A 21,988-nucleotide genomic window follows, 5' to 3' on the forward strand; every position below is an offset into this window, starting at 1 on the left:
GATGGAGCACAAATCATTTTTTAACGAAGGCAGTCATTTCTGAAGGCTTTTTTTTCCCCATTTTGTCTATTGAAGAACAAAGAGCAGATCTGTGTCAGTGAAGTCATGCCCTGCCCTTTAGGGTGTAAGGGTGCACAGAGCTGTTAGTCATTTATCTTCCACAGTTTAAAAACCCTGGAGATACAGCAACAGTGTCATGGACAGTAATTTACACCAATTTTGATACCAATACTGGCTTTATTTGTATTTTTTTAAAACTTTTGCGCAGTGTCTTGAAAAATCTGTTATAAGAGGGTTTACATTAAGATATTCATACAGAAAACAATAAAAAGCATTTTCATTTTTTTGCCTTTAATTCACACAGTTTTTCAGAGAGCTAGTTGATGTCTGGGCACATGTCCTGCCTAATTATTCATAATCGCAAGGACACTCAATAATGCATGTACTAAGGCTTCTCTTCTGCCATCCTCAATACCGGATACAGGCATGCAGTACATGAGGACGCAGTCACTTGGGGTTTTTCCACTCGGGTATTTACTTAAGCCTGTGAGCCCAGAAAGTTCACCTATCAAGTATTTCAAGTCTTGCATATATTTTAGTGTATTTATTGCTGTCTAATCTATAACACAAATATTAGACAATAAAAACCTTCCCAGCCTAACCTGTGGTCTTGCACACTGAAACAGCTCATAACAACTGCAACTGAGTTGTTGCCTCTGCTTAGAATCTTGTCTTCTCATGCTCACCAGCCATTCCAGCAAATATTTTTTCTAACAAAACATTCGTGAAGCTACTTATTTTACAGATCCTAAAATGACCAAAACATCCGAGTCTAATACAGAATAAAACACAACCTCAAGATAAAGACAAGTAGAGATCCTCATCCATTGCAGCTTCACCATACAGGATGCTTTTAAATGAATATTTCAAGAATCAGGTAGTCATAACACGTCTAGCAATTGAAACTCACAAATACAAAGCCATAAAATCTCAGACTGGTTTCCTGGTCAAACAGTTTTCACCATCGTTTGGATGTGATCTCCACAAAAGACAAACCTTAAATTATGTACAGTACAACCTAAAACAATGCATTCTCACCTTTGCCCATCCTGTATACAAACTCACACATGGTGTTTGAAATATCCAGTACGCACTGTAGCTGTAAAAAACTGTGAGCGAAGCACCATGGTACTTCTGTTTTTAAACAGTTCTCAGAACTTTTCCATCCACCTTTAGAGCTCCAAGCCTCACTTCCCCACAGCCTGTCTTACCAACATTTGGGAATGGAAATGAAAAGAAAATTTAAACACAGTACATCTCTATGAATGCACTTTGTTAGACAGAAAGGTGTCAGGGAAACAAAACCAAGAGGAAAAAAAAGATGAAGGTTAATACCCACTATCCCTTTACCTTTAAGCATCTAAAACACTTCTGGTGTGACCCAAGGCTACACAAAGAACATAAACTATATTTGTGAAAGGCTGACTATCTCTGACAAGCAGAGAAAGAATCTGCCATTCTTGGCAGATACTGAACTCCTAGGGAAGCTGTTTCTTCTACAGGGATTACTCACTCTGGAATGAATTATTGACACTGAATTTGAGTTGAACCTTCCACTAAGAAACCGATTTTAAAGAAAAGCATTATTAATTGTTTAACAAAGTAAGAACAGCAGAAGCAGTTACAGTACATTTCCACAATCTCCTGAACACAGACATACAGTACAAGGGAATTCATTCACAGTTCTGCCACATTAAAATGAGCAGTCTGGACACAACTCCAAAAAAAACTGAGTACAGGACTGTGTAGCAACTTCAATTTAACCATCCCACATAGCCTTATGCAGATACTCATGCATCAGAGATCACACGTTCACTGTGGGCTCTGAAGGAGGGAGAACCTACTAATTCCACTGTTATTTCATTATTTTGGAGAAGAATGGGACTGGTAGAGAGCTATTTGTATGTAAAGGAAATGTATTTTTAATAGCATGAAGTTGTTTTTGGTACATTAACACCCAACACTAGAAATGATAAAAGTGTTGGCAGATTTGACATTTTCAGCTATTGGAGTTATCTATGTGCAGAAAAAAAGCAAACACATTGTGTACTGCAAGGATTTTTCCCTATTTATAGGTGAGTTTGCTTGACATATTTCTGTTTTTAGCTATAAAGAGGTCTGGTCGATCATTACCATACAGGGACAACTGCTAACAAAAGAACAGTGCCAATGCTTACGGACCAAATTCATAACCTCTGCAGTAATATTGAGATTATGACTCAAGCAGGATGATTAAGCGACACTAAGCGATCAGTCCTTGTTAGAGTTGGGTTGTGGCTGCTGAGAATCCATCTGAATTTTAAATTGGTATTTTGCCTCCTGGTAAGTGCAGTTTAACTGATTTATATACAGTATATCAATTAAACCCACATTCACCCTCAAAAGATGATACGATACACAATTTCTGACAGCAGTTAGACCCCTAATAGCAAAAACAGGGAATGTTTTAATCCCACATTCATCACAATAATAATGAGAAGACATCTTTACTTTAGTTATATACTCACAACCATTTTTAAAGTGTAGGATGTGAATGATGTGTTTCTTTGTAACCTGGGAGCTTTTGAATCTACTAAAATTACAAAGTAATGGTATGTTTAATCCTACCAACCACATGACAGCATGTAAGGCAATTAAAAACAAACCTGGATTGAAACTAGAGACTTGAGATTAAAACCAGAGAGAAGGATTTAGCCCTGTAATACCACTGCACAGCCTGAATACTTTCTCATACGCTTAAGATGCTCAGAGCATCATTAGTAGCCAAGGCTGCAATAAAATGCATGCTGATTAACCTTTCACTTGCAAGCAGAGTCGCCTTATTGTGAAAATCTGCACACCTGAGAACACTTCATACTGCAAGCCATGAGTAAGAGGCCTGGGGGCCAGCTTTAATGAGCCTGCTCAACACACTCATTACCTTCTGAAGCGACTCAAGGTCTGCGATATGTTAAATAACTCAAACATAAATAAACAACAAAAAAACTAGAGTGGAGGATAATATTTTTATACCTACAGAAACACATTTTAAAACATTCTACATTTTAAAAAGCATTATTACAGGGCAATCTGATCTCTCCATTGTTGCTGTCCTCCTCTCTAAAGGCCACTGCCAGCTGATACACACACAGCATCATTTTCAAGCATCCTGCAAACTGCAGGGATATGTAAGCGCCTGCCATCATACATTACCACACTACTACAAGTTTTATATATTACAGTACATTTCATTTCACCAGTAGTGTTGAGCAACTGAATCAGACTTAAGAAAAAACAAAAACAAAGCTGATATTGTGAAAATTAACAGACCAGATAGCTTGTAAACTAAGAGACATTTACAAAGAAATAACTCAATAAACAATTAAAATGACTTCATGAAATTTTAGAGTATCCCCCAACCATCTAAAGATAAAGTTCTTTCTTCACCTGGCAAGACAAAATATTTTCTATCAGATCTACCTCGTAGACAAGCCCCCCAAAAAGACAAAGAAGTCTTAAAACCTGGAGTAGCTTGGAACATGTCAAGCAAGCCTTCCTGCTGACTGTGTTAAGGAAGTGGATAAGTTTGACTGAGTCCAGTACTACTGTTCTACTACTAACACTGTGTCCTTATAGCTGTAATGGACTGTGCTCTTGATAGTGCTCAAGAATAAAGGATGTAGGACCAAGTATTGCTGTCTTACCTAGGGGCTTCTGGACAATTGGAAAAACAAAAGCACAAGTTAATTATTACTTAACAATTTTTCCTCTCCTTGGAACAACATCCTTCTAATAATGACGCATTATAGCATATCCAAATTTTAGCACTAAACGATACTTAGTGATATCGCAATGATGCAAAATCTAACATGAAGAGGGCCATGTGAAATCTTACAGAATTATTCCCTTTTAAAAAGGACCTGTGTCAATAGACACAGCCAGGAAATGCAACAGTTCAAGCACCTGTTTTCCCAGCTGCTCGTTCAGGGAACACATACAGGTTACAGGCTACGTATTTTTCATTTAAACACAGTCTTTACACTGTGCCCACCTGCACAGATTAAAATAAGAATTTCACTAAATATGAATACTTAAATCCCAAGGCTTTGGAGGTCTACTGCCAAGTGATGAACAGCTACAACTAAAAATTCTCTCTCTTACGTTATGTATTAATTACAGCGTCATTTACCAGAATGACACTCCCTGATGCATGGATTAGGTTGCATTTAATACAGTAAGTGTTAATTTGTGCTTCAGAAAAACAGCTGCATTTTATACTATGTATTTATCCAGCTATACAAAGAAAAATCCCATGGCTGATCATTGCTGTTATTACATGTGTACATTTATAAACCCCAACTGCTGTATTCCAACAATTCATACAGTTATCTGCAGGGTAAATATGCACATCAAAGAAAGCTGCTATACATGTGTTAATAATGACTGTTGTTTCAATGGGGAAAAACCCTCCCATCAGTATTAATCAGGCCTCCACAGCTCTCGTCTCCCTCTGTTCTCTTCAGCTCACCAAAGCTCCTCTTCTGTTTAAGAGTATCATGAATAAACAGTCGCATACTAACAAGGCACTAATGAGGTAAACAAAAGAACTAATTAGCTGTGTCAGGGCCACGGATCAATACATTCAGATCATTTCCCAGGTTTCGACAGCCCCCTCCCATGCTGAAATGAGCAAACATGTGCCCACATGAGTGTCAGGAATGCGACACAGCACCCCAAGCAAAAAGGAAGCAGCCCAATCCCATGTTGGCCTACAGGGCCTGATGCAGACTGTGACTATTTCCTCTGTGGATCAGGCGGTCATGGGTTTTTAAACCTGCAGATGCCGTGATGCCCCATTTCACCAAAGCACAAGGGGGTTATGACTCATTTAACTTAATAAACATACACAGTACGTGAAGGCAGTCCATAATAAGAAATGGAACCAGTAGCATGAACCCACATTATATTAGCAGCTGAGAGCAGTGTTACCACGTTCTAGTCTGATCTGGTCAGAAGCCAAGCAAGGGATGGGAAACCTGTAAAGGAAACCCAAAGCCAATACCGTGAAGATTAACAAAAAAGATAACTTGTAAATTCAGAGACCTTACAGAGCATGAGCCAGCTCTTTCAAGCTCTTTGTGGTGGTTGATGTATGTTGTGCTAGTGGACGAGTTGGTAGTGTACTTCTCTGTGGACAAAAATGTCCAAAAATGAATGCCCCAGTATGGAGACTGGGGGCATTGCTGCTGAAGGTGCCATCCTTCAGATGAGTTGTTAAACTGAGGTCATGACTGCTTCATTATCCCATGGCACTGGCAGTAGGAGTCGTAAACCCAGCCAACCTGACCTTGACTCCTTAATTTAACTGCTGTGGCAATTTTTTTTATTTCTCCATCTGTCAGTCTAATTGGGGGTGCGTAATAGCTGTAGCACATCACCTAGCTATACAAGGGCACGAATTACTATGAAAAACATGATATACAATACAACAAAGGGACTATTGCAGCAGGATCTCCTAATATCACTTCCACCTCAGCTCTCTCCAGGCGTGAGGTGCTGAACTGGCCGATAAGTATTACTTGTTAGGCCAGGCCAAAGACAGAAAGAAATAAAGTTTAGGAATGACTTCAGTTATTCTTGCTGTGCAACCTTATAAAGTATATGGGCTAAAGAACAGATTTCAATAATATAGAAGTATTTCAAGAACATGTGCAGAATACCTCTGAAAAGCAAAATAAAAAGACTTCAACCACTTCAGCTACATCAGGAAAAAGAAGAGCCTTTCTTCTATGTAGCAGAGGAAAAGGACAGCTAAACTAGCTGAGGGGAAAATATTGCTAATAGCAAATGAAGATTACACTTAATACCATACTGTACACATGATAAGAAAAGAGAGGAAAATCATAACAAAAGATGACTGTTTGAAGACCCATGCACACAGCAGATTGAGAACACACAAGATAAACCATTTTAAAACCTTATCAGAATGTGCTAACTGGTTGGCTGAATGTGCTTAATATAAATATAGTTTGTATCATAAATTCACAACCTGCTTAAAATCCTGTTTTTTCTATTGCAGTGTTCACTGCAGCTGGTCCATATTGTAACTTCCCTTTTTCTGCATTTTTAGGATGATCTACATCATAATGCCTAAAGTTCTCAAGAAACCACTTTATAAAATTGTATGTGGGGGTTAACTTGTTCAAGATAACATCATTTTGGGCAACAAAAGCATGTGAACCCAGGAGAGGGCAGAAGGAAAGAAGAAGAAAAGTTTGCAAGTTTGTAGCTTTTACATTTCTCTGCATCTATTGCTCTATTCAACCAAGAGGAACCAACAACAGGTGGTCTTTCAAGGCATTTGCATTCACCATGTCTTTGGTTTTCATGGGAACTAAGAACAAGTAAGCAAATGCACAGACAGTAGGCAGTAGCCCACAGCCTGTGGTCCTGACCTACAGAGCTTCCCTGCAGGAAGAGTTAGGCCCAGATCCTACATCTCACTGAGAAGGCCAGCCTGGACGAGCATCTTACATCCTGGCCTAACCACTTTCTGCAGGACCCACTTCAGGGACCCCGTACCCACATCTGGAGCAGTACAAGACTTAAATTATCCTATTCCCTCTAACGCTGGTCAGCAGTGAAATAAAATGTGCTCAAGTCCCCATTGTAAGCCAGTCCATACCCTGACTTCTTTCAAGACAGGGCTAGATTAACTCCTTGGATCAATAAGCTTCTAGAACCCAAGTGAGCTGCATGAATAGTCCCCCTCTTTTTTGTACATGTACTTATGAAATGCTGGAGATGAATCAAAAAGATATGAGATCATGGTAGTTTGGAGCTGACACATAGATCAACCCAATGACAGTAGATCAAACTCTATACAAACTTTTTTACTCACAGCTTTCATCACAGTGATTTCACCAAAGAAGAGATATTGCAGGCATAATTCAGTTGCCCAAGCACAGACTCGCATTTCACAAAACATAAGCTCAATGTACAGTGAATTGTAAATTACTCTTTAAAATGTCTTCCACCACTCACAAGCCCACTCTGGATTTTTGTGTGTGTTTAGGAAGCATTCTTGGTGAAATTTGCATTTTATTCCCCCACTTGCAATAATTTTTATGCCCATGGCAACAACTTGTAGTATATACAGTATGCCCCCACACATGTCCAGGAATAAAAAAATAAAAACAGAAATAAGACACTTTTAAGATTAACTCAAAATATCATCAAAAATATTTTCTTCACTTGAATCAGGCTTACAGTGAGCGTAGTGCAACAGAAGAGCGATATCAGACAGGTGGATTTATAAGGAAAGGGTCCAACCACCGATTGTTATGGAACAGGCAATTTAGGAGAGCCTATCAACATGCCAACATGTCTTTTAAGAGAAGACCCACATAGGCAGAAGGTGAGCATGCACGCTTCACGTACTGTATGAGGCGGCTTAATCAAGAACTAAATCCAGGATCCGAGAGCTATGGAGCAGCATTGTTAACTGTGCCACTTATGGTTTAACACATACAGTATTGTTAAAAAGTGAAAATATTACAAAACACCAACACGCAGAAGATTTGTTGTATGGACCAATAGCTAAAGGGTGGTTATTCACTAAGAGTGATGAAGCCTTTCTTCATGATGACATTAAATACGATTTCTGAGTACTTTTCTTTAACGGAACATGAATTGATGAAATGTGAAACATAAACAATGTCACAGACGTAAATCTATTAAACATGAAGAGGAAATACACATTTTGTTTCTCCAGAATTCACTTAACCTAGATTTAGGTCACCTGTCTTTCACTATGCAACTCCTTGCTATTATGTAAGCCAACATGATGGAAGACAAACTCTTAAACTAATTGGAAATGCTTCACGCAATTACCCACCAAACGGAAGGCAGCGCAGGGATAAATATAGATGTTGTTCAAGTTCTAAGAACACCTAAGAACAACAAACGTACACCTATGTTTCTGATATGAAATGCACTGAACAGCAGCTAAAAATACAGTCACTGCATTTCAGAACAGAAGAGTAGTCTGAAACAATCCTCATTTACATCACAAACAAGCACTATCATTTATTAATGCCATTACCAGAAGGATGCTGAAATGTAGTATGTATTGTTGAATTTATATTGGTGAACATACAGTATAGTTCATTTACACTTCAAACAAATTGTGATGCTGCAGAAATAAAAGTCCTGAGTTCCAATGGCCCTCCTTTTTTCTGAATTCAGCGATGTGCAGAAACAATTACTGAATACAAAAGGGATGAAAATCAGGACAGACCCAGCAAAAAAAACAAAAAAGAGCATTACACAGGGTTACATGCGTTTAGCCCGCTAAATTGCATAAAGTGCAACAAATAAATCTTGTTTGAAAGAGCTGACATCACACTAAGTCAAAGGCAGAAGGAATGGACGTCTTTTACAGCAGCACTATCAGGTGACCGAGTGTAATTAAAGATTTCTGCCAATATCATCAGAAGCAGCTTCAGAGCTCTACGCTAAACTATGCTCTGCAAGAACCAACTCTCATAAATCCAGCAATACCTTTCTGGATATCACTTGCTGCCTGTGTAAATAGAACGAGCTATCAATCTGCACAAACCCTGGTTACATACAACTGAAACTGCGCACCAGCAAAGCACAATAAGCTCCAATGACTTACAATCGTCTCCTGACATGATTTATACACCAGGCAAATTCAGGCTACCAGCCAAAACGGAGGAGTTTGCTAATGTCTGTGAAAGGCTTTAAGCTTGTGTTTTTGATAGTGAAGTTTTATGATCTCCCTTTTAAAATAAACATTATCATAATTACTGGCAGTGGATATTTTGGTGAAGAGAGAAGCACTTTCATATTCAAAGTTATAGTGAATGAATGCATAATCCCTGCTGTTTCTGGGTGTTGTTAGTTAAAGGAGGCTATAAATAAAGAACACCTTCAGGGCAACTCTATTGTTTATCTTGCACTGATAAGGCAGATTGACAGTGCTCTAGGTCAACCAGGAAAACAATGCAGAGCATAAAACCATATCACTTTTTTACTAGCAAAAACAAATACAAAAATTGAATGCCTGAGGACTAGGGAGTATGAGCCAAGGAACTGAACCAGTTGCAAGCTCTAGAATGGCAGGATTGTTTGGCAAGGCTGCAATGAGCTGTATAAACCATAGAGCACACAGGTTTCCAGTAGGTGGCGATCTCCTCCTAGTACTCAGCACAACATTGTCTACAATGTGAACACACACAGGCATACACATTATAAAGAAGACACAAATTCCTTCTTTATGATAATGTCTGTTCCTAATAAACTGATAAACATACTGGTTTAAAAATTAGATAAAGGTGCTTTCATTTTTTACAGGACTGTCCTGCAAGTTACAATCTATGTACAGAAACCTTTAAGTCTGACACACTCTGGTAAGAGAAGCCATAATGAATGTGCTTTATGTCAGAATGTATTTCTTGAAGATTTCGGGCTACAGTATATAGGACACACCTGAATCACACCTTCTGTCACCATATGGTGACATATGGCCCCTTACTGGACCATCAGACGAGCTCTGTGCTTCTCAAGTCGGTTGTTTTAGCAGAGTTTTCCAGGCAGGACAGCCATGAGACCAAAAGTGTTTTGTGGTTTCTTTGTATTTTGTTGGATTAACTGAATAGGTAGCTGGTTACAATACATTCACACATTGCGAGGCTTTGTACTCTGGAGAAAAAAATCAACTTTGCATTTTTTGAACACTATTGTAAAGATCTGAAGGTAGAAATCTAGGAAAGTGATGAGAGAGGCATGAACGAAGAGAAAGGATTGTTTCTAAAGGAAGAAGACATGAGAGAATGTTTTTGGAGAGGAAAAACATAGGCAGCATTTTTTCTGATATGTTTGTCTGAAAACTCTTCTTCCACATTTCTGCTCACACTCAACTACTGTATATTAACAATTGCAAACACATCTTCAGTGCACTGAAACCCCTCTCCCCCAAGCTGTTGCAGATTGAAGTGAAGTAAAAGAAATGTGAAATGGCACATTGATGGAACAGTACTTTTTTAAAGTGTGATTTTGGATGTTTAAACAAGATGCAGCAGTTGTGTGCAAGCAGACCACCAGCACGGTGTTTTTTTCCTGATCGATGTCATATTGAAGCAAAGGCCATAAATTCTTTGACCTACACAAGGTGCCATAAAGTACTACCACTTCTGCTCTGCAGGAGAGCTGGAAAACAGCTCTGAGAGCAACACATGACTAGTCCTTCTCACAGGTAAGGAAGATTTCTCATTTCTGACAATTATTTTGTTTTGGATAAAAGCATCTGCCAAATCACTTATATCCATTTAGACAGATGACTATTTTACTGGAACAATTCAGGTGAAATTTAAGCCCCACAGCCCTTATTTGGCTCCAGAATAAAAAAAAAAAACTTAAGCATCCCACCTGGGATTTAAACTTTAACCCCTCAAGTTACGAGTCCAGAACCCTGACCACTTCTTCAAAAAAAGGAATTATATTGGACTGACATCCACACATTTTGAGTAAATGCTTTATTTTTAGAGGGTCACAGTGAGCGAGAGCCTATCCCAGCACACCTTGAGTGAAGGAGGTACAACACTCTGGACAGGACACACAGGAACATCACAGGTAACACACACACGTGAATGGGGTGGGAGGGGGATTTAGAGATGAAAATGAAACTGTACAGTTCCAGATTTTGGAGGAAAACTCATGTTGAGAACTTCCACAAGGATGGCACCCCAAGGAAAACCCAACACGAGACCCAAGAGCTGGGAGGCAGCGGTGACAACTGATAAGTATCACGTCACCCTCTTAAAGTTAAAGGAATTCATTCTCCACTACACCTTCATACTGGTATTCCACTCCTCTACGTCTTTACAAATATGTCCATCAGGCACGTTCATAAATTTGCATTCAGCTTATAAAAGTTTGAATGGGATTTGTAACTGATATCAAAACTTTATCAATTTGGGAGTTTCATAACTGGTGGCATTTAGGTGTGCTGTCTGAAATGTAATCAACTGAATCATCAACCAAACAGCTAGTGAGAACTGTTCAGTAAGAAGTAACAGCAAGCAAGTTGAGGGGAGACTGCATAAAGTTTTGTGAGATGGAGTTGTTGGAAAACATCACACTTGAAGTTGGGTATTTTGACACTCAGAATTGATGGAATATATAAAAGTCTAAACATGCAAGCAGATCAATTAACCCATAAATTAACACTGTAGATTCAGAGCTTTATTGGAAGAAAAACCAGCTGAGACTGTGCTCCTCCAGGACTAGAGCTTGGACCTACTGCCATAGAAACACCAATAAATTAAGTGGTCGACCCATTTTTTCTGTTCTGATATCAACTATTACTGATGTAAGGAAACGTTTTTTTCATTTTGATCATGGATTACAGAAAGCAACGTTCTATTAATTACACCGATACCGTGTTAAAGGCTTTTTACAGTTCATATCAATTGTCTATTTTCCAAGAAGATATTTCCAGTTACCATAGTCTTGTTTAAACCTCTCACATCTCCAGAGCTGGAGGGCAAACCCGACATGCTCTGAGGAAAGCACTTCTTGGCTTGTCAATGCCAGATACAGCTGCGCAGATATGAAGATCTGACATCGGAACATTACAGATCAACACACGCGGCCATAAAGCTGTCAGCTTTCATTCACAGCTCTACTTCGATGCAAAGACTCGGAAGAGATTGGTCCTAATTAGAGAGAAGAACGAAGAGGGGCTATGATCCCGAGACGGAGATGATGCAGTGCAGGGGCACACAAACTGTCACAAACATCTGCAACTTTTTCAACATTTCTCATACCTTCACCCTTGGCTTCCAAAGATAATTAGACAGAAGTCATCATCTCCTTTACTAACTTTGAACCAAAGTAACCTCACGACATCAGCAAGAAGACCTCTGAAAGCTTGTTTAAAGATTCTGGCTGCATGCCTTCTAATATTACATTTTAATATAACAATAAAAGAACTCTCAGTGTGCTTAAAACCACGTACAGATTAATGGAAAACTAAAGCAAATTAAAGTTTATTATTGGGCTTTCTGAAGCTGTTCGTCAATTTGAATAATGCACATAACCTGTTTCCCTGTGCCAGGGTTTTTCTATGCTGATATTTTTATAAAAGTTGATTGGGGAAAAGGTTATATTAGATGTTAATATTAATTTAATTAAAAAAAGTATAATTAATTTTAAATATAATTAAAATAGTATAAAACAGTATAATTATTTCTAAATAATATCATTTAAAAATATATACATTTTCCATACATTAATATCTAGTTCAAAATTAATTGTGAACAACTATTTGTTGAGTTTCTGAGATGATGAACTTCACTGTGTTAAAGAAAGGCTTCTATGTACTGCACCTTCCTCTAAATCTCATAGAGAGGTCACCTCAACAATGGAATAAACTGGTCATCCACCCTCTTTGTCTTAATGTTTCTGAAGTTTACTAAGCACTGTGTTCTCCTGGACCTTAGGAATCACACAAAACCCATCGATACTTAAGCTGCTGCCAGATCAGTCAAACATATTTCTGTCTGAAGTTCATCTGATGTTAAATAAATCTCGAAAGATCAAAGCCTGTTTTGCTGTACAGGTGCAGTAGGAGCATTTCAAAATCACCATGGAGACCAAACTAAAGCCTGAACAACTAAATGGCCAGGGTGTCATGAACTACATACAGCAACAAACATGTTTTGAAGATTTTAACTATGCTTTTAAGATATTTCTCATAGCCACCCTGCCATCTTTTCATTTCTCCAAAACATGAAGAGTATTTCATTTGCATGTTTATGCCAAGCCAAAGAAAACAAGAGGAAATCAACTCGTGCTGTAACAAGCAGTCATCTCTCTGAGGTGAAGTGCTTCTATTCTCTTTTAGTCTTCAGAAGCTAGAGCTGAAAACAAACAACATCTAAATTACAAAAAAGTGCTTTTTTTTTTTTGCTTTGTCACAGACAACTCATCAGAGTAGTAGACAGATCAGGATTTTCTCAGAAATTCAGAATAGTGACAGACAGCTGACTCATTTCTCAAATTGAACTGGTTTCTGCTCCTTTAAAGCTTCCTGTAAAAAATAACAAGAGAAATGCAAGCCACTGCGGTCCTTACAAAAGTCAGTATTCCTGGCATGCAGTTTGAGTATGAGAATGAAAACAGGAGGTAATGATCTCATCAAGAACAGGAGAAAAGTTACAAACAAGAGGAGAGAATCCAGTCCATCTAGCCCATTTGATAGGTTGAGACTCCAATGATCTCATCCTGCTTTTTCTGAAATGAAGCCAAGGTGACAGCTTCAACACCTTGGCTGGGTAGTTAGTTCCACACTCCCACCACCCTTTGGGTAAAGAGGTTATTCCTATTCCCAGTTTTAAATACATGTCCACATCACTCATGTCCTCTGGTTCGTGTTTCACAGTTGGTTCTGACTTATTCATAATCCTGACAAAGTCAGCCCGGAGGGATATTTGTACAGTATCGGGGTTATCAAGAATACAAATCTACAGCCTACAGTGCTGCAATCTGGGAAGCTAGAATCTGTACTGAAAACCGCTACTGTGCCCTGCACAAAAGAAGGGGCCGATAAGGAATGTGACTCACCTGACAAGCCAACGGTACAGTCCCACATCAAAGTGCCTGAAAAAGAAATGCCAAAATTGTGGATAATGATTCAATCATTCATGCAACACATAGCAGAGATTCTTTTTTAAAAAAATCAAAAATGTTACCTGAATTTTGCATTTCATTATTTGCTTTTCCCGTTAGTGGTGAACACTGAAAAATGCTGCTCAAAATTTGTTGAAAAACCCATTAGGTTTTACTGGGACAAATATCACCAAGGTTTCCATGAAAATAACTTGATTTCTGTGAGTATGTTTTGCTTTTAAATAAAAAAAAAAGAATTTCCCATTCAATTTCTCTTTTGCTCCTTACTTTAGAACTGCTGGTCAGCACCTGTTTTGTAATGCTAATGTGACCACTCTGAATGGTTATTTCCAGTCCTGAAGACATGCCTGCACTCCAGCTCGGTAGTAACTGCTGCCTAAAAACAAACTTTCTCTGCCAAGATGGTTGTGGAATTTTTATAATGCAGTGTACTTCGATCTCTTGGTTAACAAGAACACCAAGCTATAAGACTCATTCTGCATTTTGCATTTTTTTCTTTTTAGTTTGCTAGTTTTTAACCTCCATATCTCCCCCACACACACTCACACTGACAACTGCAGTGAATTAGCGTGAGGCCCATTTTCTCCCCATTCTGAAATATAATAATTACAGGAGAGGTCTTAGCTCCCATCTACTTGTATTTTTCTCTTCAAAAGTGAACTCGGCAAATTCAGCTGCTTCAAAATTAACAGCTGCAAGAAACTATTTTAATTAGTCTCAAGGCAATTCGGATCCTGATTTGAGCCCTCCTCCCCATTATTGAAAAAGGAGAGCAACCCTTTGCAGTCTTACTGTGTTAATGTGGTTGCCAAGCATTTGGTACTGAAGTGAGACTGTTATAAAACCAGTCCCACACTTTTTAAATCATATCTTACTATACATCTGACCTGTTTGCGATTTCCTTTATTTTTCACTAGCGATACAACATAACAGTAATGCTTTGTTGCATTCCATCAATTATACAATCACTTAATGAGTGAGTCAAAGTAGTCCTTCTTTGCACTGTGAAGCACCCTTCTGTGAAAATACAATAATTAAAATTTATTATAAGCATCAATATCTGACTCAAAGCTTCCACTAGTACTTTCTACTACTAACTTAGACTCTTATTAACACAGCTTAGTTTGGGTGAGAACAATCCAAGCTTGAAATTGATTAATCATTAAATCACATTGATCGCAATACAGGATCACAGTAACTTTCAACACCTTGGTCACTTTGTTGAATTAAAGTACTTTGATCAAAGTCACATACAAAATGTGTCAAGGCAACACAGTGCATTGTAGCAATTAATCCATGTCGTTTGCCAATCAAATGCAATTGGTTCCTTTCTACACTTCTATAAAGTTAAAAAGTTAAAGGATTCCTTTTATACTACAAAAAAACAGCTATATAAGTATTAACCTATATAGCTGTATTAAGAAGTATTAAGTTTTGTGCTAATAAGTATTCACTTATTGTATGTTACTTTGATCAATGTTCTGGAGACAACTGTCACAGGTTTGTGCTTAAGCACAAAGAACACAAAAGTGAGTGAAATGAGCAGGACAGTGCAAAATGTCAAAGAGTTTTGAACATCAGTTTATAAATTTCACCTTTGCTTGTGCTTTGATCCTTTAAAAAAAACTGTGGCTCAAACCCATCATCTTTCAGCGTCCCTAAGTTGGAATTGTCTTAGATGAGCAAGTTGCTCTTTAACAGCGTTGCTTTTATCTCCATTTGGACTCACCTTCAGAGACCCAGGGCGATCGCTACCCAACACATTGTCTTATTTCAGGCACTTCTTCCAAAGTGTGCCGCAAAAATCGACCTCCGTGCATCTGCACGCGAATTTTACAGCTCAAATTTATTTTTCATTTCACTTTGCCACAACTGTACGTGGCTTGCATCATGCTGACCTTACTCTTCTGTGCATTCAGCTCAACTGCACTGGGCTCTGCAGCAAACCTCTGTACAGGCCATGGGGCTTAAAGCAGAGATGCAACGCTATTTTTATATTTCACTGTTGGAAAGAATCAATACTGATGAGTGCCTTTCAAACCACAATAAGAGTAAAATGTACACAGTAACATGTAAAACTTCCAATTCACATCTCAAAATAGATTAAATTTCCAGGTATGAGCAGCACATATTCTGCGATCCAGAACGAGGCAACAAAAATGTTGATGAGGTGAAGCATGACATTGTAAACAAGCAGGCTTGTGAATACAATTCATTTTATTCCAATAGAAATATCGCCCCTTGACTTTGAGATTTTTTAGATTTGAGTTTTGCCGACACATACTACTTGTCAACTCTGCATGCAGGTCACGCTGGAACATTGCTGCAGTGAAAGGTCTGCTGCTTAAACTGTATTCATTCGCCCCTTCATCACATTACATGAGCCATTACAGTGACTAGTGCGCAGGAAGGGCCGGGCCACATCGCAAATCGAGGGATCTCTCCCATGGCGAGACCAGGGGTTTGCGACAACATGGCCACTTACGGTACTTTTGGTACCATTCAGAAATGGTCATTTTTTCTACACTGGCAATGAATTTATTTTGGTACCGAGATTGAGTAACCGGCCGGAGAAATAGGGACTGCAGTTCCACTTCAAATGTCGACCAACTGACAGACGTCTCCCACTGTCATCCCCCAGGCTCCCAGTGACAGGGGCCAAAACTAAGGCTCACTCAGCCAGCTGTGGCCACACAAAGCCCTCGGTGGATTTTGGGTGCTTTTTCAACCTCCCTGAGGTCTGTGCTGTCAATCAGAAATTGAATCTGTGGCAGATTTCCCAGCTACCCGTTCTCTTTCATATAATGAGCCAATTGGGAAAGTCTTTCATCTTGCTGAAATTAAAGTTCCCGTCTTTGTTTTTTTCTTCAAAGAACACCTCATTCGCAGCTGCATCTTTGCCATCAGGCTTAAAACTTGTTCACCAGCAAGTGACCAGATCTGGGCTCAATTGCTGCTGCCCCAGTTGTGAGAAATATAGAGGAGTAGAGGGGGAAAGCTGAACTTTGGTTTGAACATCTCCTTGCCTGAACATTAAAAAACAAAAACAGTCCAGGCATGGAAATTGTTTTTTTCAAGGGAAATACTAATTCTTGTGGGGTGGTAGGGAGGGGTCTTGCTTTCTACCCTTGCAAAAATTCCCCTTGTACATTCTTGTCCATCAATGGCATTAGACGTGGTGGCAAGGTAAATTTCATGCAGGCCTCACAGTGCATCACGAAGGACATTTTGCAGACCAGTGTCCTTATAAATGCTGTACAGTAATTTTTGCACCTCAGCTGACAGATCCCTCTGTGTGATGATCGCTCACCCTATTCTCCCATCTGCTGCAGGAGAGCTACTTATTACTGAATGGGCTCGATGGGCCAAATTACCTCTCATTTGTAAACTTTCTTATGTTCTTATATTGGTTGTTTGGGTTCCAGGTTATGTAACTAATAGCAGGTAATAATAGCTCGCTCCTAACACTACTAAGACAATTGGATGGTTTCCAACAGAGTAAGAAAATCCAGGTTTGGTTTAGTTTGGTCTTTCTTAGGTTGTGAAAAAAACAGTTGTAGCCTTCAGACTAAACATATCTAGTATGTCTTTCCCAGCCGCCACTGTGACACCAGTGATGGAGAAAAGGGGGTTGTCCCATGGAGCAGTGGTTGGAGCAGACACTTAGCCAAATTTCAACCTGCCTGGTTGCATTTATTGTGCACTTGAAAGTCACACTAAGTGAAAATCTTGATATGCACGGAACACCTATTATTGAGTAATATTGTATTTTTAAATGGTTAATGACAATTTTTTCTAAGAATGTTCATTTATAATAATTATGCTTTAGGTCAGTCTGAAACAGTACAAAGCACTTTGCCAATATATTTCGCCAGAAGGGGGTAAAGGCAACTGATCATGGATTTAATTGCCAGGCAGCTGTGAGCTCTTACTGTATGGAAGCCAAGCTCAGTCGCCTTTTGTAGCCACACATTGAACATGCAGTACTTGAGTGAATGAAAGACAAATACAGCCTTGTTCTGCACTGATCCCTTTCTTTGGTTGCCCAGTATTCACCCTGAATACATAATTAATGTTAAATTATGCATAAAATCACAAAGCAAGATCCCAGTTAATTAACATCAAATTGATTGTTTCATCTAGTGCAGGTGATTATTGCTGCACCACTGTTAATTATTAATAACCCAAAGACCTGCAGTATGCAGAGAGCTGGACTATTTGAAAAGTACATTCCTTATTCTCTTCTTTAAAAAAATCTCAGCTCAAAAGAAACTTGTTCTTTTGTGATGATACCAAGTTGCAAAACCCAGCAAGGCATTGTTCTTGATGGAAGTGCAGTCTTGCAAAGTACCCTCAAATATACTGTATATGGTACTGACTGGGACGATGGTGCAAGTGCACTTTCATAGAGCTAAAGAAGCTGAAAAGTAGGCAACTGTAAAACACAGCAGATATCATTTACATGATCAGTGTCTATCGTTCCATAAAAACAGGATCCAGGCAAATAATTCAACGGAATCTGTTTCTTTAAGTCATGAGCAGCTTAGTGTAAAATGGTAAATTGGTCTCATCACTTTAACCCGTTCCCTCAGATCTTCAGATGCTGATGACTGTCGAATCTAGAAAAGTACCAGGGATGGCAAACTGGGGAGCTGGGGATCTGCGGCACAGATTCACTTTTTTATTTAGACAAGATGTGGCGTCACTGTTAACACCAGTAGAGCAAATTATACCTTTTGCCTTCATTAACATTTGCAGTTCCAATCACTACCTTTTATTTTTAACCCCAGGATCTTTTTTAACGAACAGTGGTATGAACCAAAATTCCACTAATGTTAAAACAAAGATTTTTATTCACATATGTATCAAGTGATGCCACAATGGGCTGCGACCTCGAAGGGTGTTACCTTTCCCAAGGACTCTTAGACTTTTTCAAAGCTTTCCCCCTACCTAATTTGGCACACCAGACATGTAGCTATGCACCCACATAAATAGAGCTCTGAACCAGGAAGGATTGGAGACAATCAGGAGAAGTTGGAGTCTGAATGACACCAGACCCCCCCCCCACATCAGCCTCTGCCTACAGAACCAGCCTTCAGCTGAAGATCCCAGCTATACCAACTACAAACCCTACTTTCAGACTGAAGGGCGGCTGTGCTGTTTTCTTAGCAGCCACTTTAACACAGCATAAGCTTAGTTTTTTTTTTCAAAAATACAAGCCACGGAGCCGCAGACCTTAATCTTCCAGCTGCTTTACAAGCCTCCGGGCAGCTACCTTAAAACAGCACAGGCTGTTTAGTTTTCAAATGCATCCATGGTATTCATAACAAGCTGGCCATGCTGTTACTGCATCAGCCACATTCAGTACTTACAGTGCAGGCTGCTGGCTCACTGACACAGCCACAGGGATACAGACTGCGGTACCACAATTACCTACACATGCCTCTGCTATTCTCTTGGCTGCCTCAGACAGGACATCATCTACCCCTGATGCTGTGTAGAGACTTGTGTGTGGGGTGCTTCTTTGATCGGGATCCCGCCGATAATCTACACTCCTGTTGTGAGCTGCCAAACAAGGCATCACAATCACACTTGTCTAGAACTCCACCATTGTAAAGAAAACAAAATTTCACCTGTATACCACACTTCTGAAGTGGCCAACTCTTATTCAACTGTAATTCACAGCATCGCCCCACGCCTACAGTATTTAAACCCTGCAAAGCAAACATGGTTATCTCTGCTTCGCTTCAAACCACAGAACATTGTATCTGTTTCAAAGAGTACCTCATTAATTCTATACGTTAAACCAAGAGAGCATCAGTCCAGGAGAAAATATCCCCTTAGCTCTAGTCACTCACCCAAGCCAAAATTAAAATCTTTCGCTAAAAAGGAAAATGTAAAGAACTTTGTTGCTAACAAATGTTTTGACCGCTTTATTAATTTGAGTAAACAATTAATAAAATTCAAATAATCTGGCACTGAAATGGCTTGTATTAGTACTAATCTGTCATCTGTTCTGTTCGTAGCAACGCATATATGTATCTGGGATAAACTGATAGACTTCAAATTCCAGTTGGTGTGCTAAGGTTCAGGTTTTGTGAGCAGTAAAACACTTAGTATGGATTTTGTTGGCTGTGTTTATGGTTAATACCAGTATTGTCCAGAAGATTATGTCTTTTATATATGCCAGCTGGCGCTTAGAATGACAAGATAGATAAATAAAGAACAAACTCTCCATTCTAGATAATCCCAGCCATTAATAGAAGTATGTGTGGCATGAGGAGACATTGCCTGAAACACCTTCCCACTAACTGGAAGAGTTACGTAACAGTTTCTCTCTTTAGAATGATAATTTAATTGCTACAGATTTTACCTTGAGGCATCTTATTATTGTAGCACAGAATATTAATACACTGTGGACTAGAAACACAAAAGTAAAAAAAGAAAATGAATTAGCAAATATTAAAAAAGCAGCATGCATTTTTATCCTAAAAATGGCCTGTCACTGATTTATGCTGATATCTTTTCTTTGCTCGGGCCATTACTTATTAATGCAGAAGTCTGTGTGAAATCTGACTGCGCAAGATGTGCTATACTTGTTTATTTCATTTATTATATCCCCTGTTCCAAAAATGCGTACAGTTTTTTACTGTTGAGGGTCCTACTAATGATTTCAGCTAAAACTATTTCTGAGAAGAACCCTCAATGATACTTTTGGGGACACAAGGAGGAGAGGAATACAAGTGTTAATACTTCGAAGCTCAGCTGACAGTGTCTCACCACTCCTGTTTTCCCTTTAGAAACCATAAAACTTCACAACCAGTATTAAAAAGTCTCAGGAAAAGTTCCCTTTCCTGACTTCCTGATTATTGAACTCCCTGATCTAAACAATACAGTTACTACTGGTTTCTAAACCTAGTAAGGTACTGAAACGATTCAGGGGGTGTCGAGGCATGCCCACATAAACCAGATCTATTGTCAATAACACTATAGTGTTAAAAGACAGGCAAATTCTCACTCTGTTATTAAAATCTAACTGGCTGGTAACTGTCAAATTACAATAGATGTTTGGTTAGGCAACATGAATGTCATTTCAGCAAAACATCCAGGTTAATTATCAGTTCAAGATAAATTTTACACCAAGCCTTTGTTATAGTGACAGCTGGACTGTAATAGCTTGGAATATGTAAATTACAAGTTAACAGCAATACATTTTTAAAGTTCATTGTGCCAGTACAGCACAGCATGTACTACAAGAAATGTGAGGCCACAAAAAATTATGATAATAGTAATTTGGAATCAGATTATTTTAATTGCTCCAAGGTAATTTAATTCAATTTTCCTTTCCAGTACTTTATGAGGAAAACTTTAAATAAGAATGACATTTGGAAGTAGTCATGTAATAAAAGAATAAAGAGCAACCTATGAGCAACATACAGTATTTACATACAGTAGTTGCTGAATGTCAGTTAGTGCAGGATAAAATTCCAGAGCAGTCCTGTAACTTCTCCAAAGATATCACTTCTATTTCTGACTTTGCTACTGGTTCACCATAGTGCAGGAATCAGTGCATGTAAACACATTTTCATTAATAGCAATGTTTCAACCAAAGTGTCACTGAAAGGGCTCTGGACATCTCAGGTCCTCAAGACATTGAACAAGAAGTTTGTCTTCCCAGCTAACCACCTAAACCACAGTGTAGAGTGGCGGTCAGTGTCTTGGACACATAACTGGAAGGTTTTGGTTCATATCCCAGGTCAGACACTGTTGTTGTACACCTGAGGAAGGTACTTCACCTGAAGTGTACCAGTAAAATCTGTTTAGTTACAAATGTAAGTCTCTTTCGGTAAAAGCAAATAAATTACGCATAATCAGATATCAGAGGAAGCCATCACTCCAAGGGTTTCCTGAACAGGCATACTGATCTCCGAGCGGTTAAAAAGTAAGGCATTACTGAATGCGCTAGGTAGCTTAATGAACACAACTTTGGAAGCAGACCTGAGGCAGCAAGTGGATTGGCTCAATAAACTGTTTGAATGTCGATAGCTTTTGTGACCTGTGACAGGCAGTCAATATAGTAAGGCTGCTCATTTAATTTCCTACTCTTTTCTTCCTCGTTTGTGCCTAGAAACAGGTCTCTTTTTTCAGTCTTCAGCTCTTGCTGGAGTGCCACGTGGCACCCCTGTGGTCCAGTGAGGTCACTTCTCTCCTGATCATCTATACAAGTGTGAAA

At 39.0% G+C, this 21,988-nt stretch overlaps 1 protein-coding gene across 1 annotated transcript in view; it reads right to left on the bottom strand.

Annotated features, from left to right (window-relative positions):
• hhat (hedgehog acyltransferase) overlaps nucleotides 1-21,988 on the bottom strand; it is a 91,763-nt gene that overhangs the window by 39,463 nt on the left and 30,312 nt on the right. Inside the window, exon 9 of the mRNA XM_088933681.1 lies at nucleotides 13,690-13,725. Coding sequence (XP_088789807.1) covers nucleotides 13,690-13,725 — 36 coding nt within the window. The remainder of the gene's footprint in view (nucleotides 1-13,689; nucleotides 13,726-21,988) is intronic.

This window comes from Atractosteus spatula, chromosome 15, assembly GCF_055471065.1.
Source record: "Atractosteus spatula isolate fAtrSpa1 chromosome 15, fAtrSpa1.hap1, whole genome shotgun sequence".
Lineage (NCBI taxonomy): Eukaryota > Metazoa > Chordata > Actinopteri > Semionotiformes > Lepisosteidae > Atractosteus > Atractosteus spatula.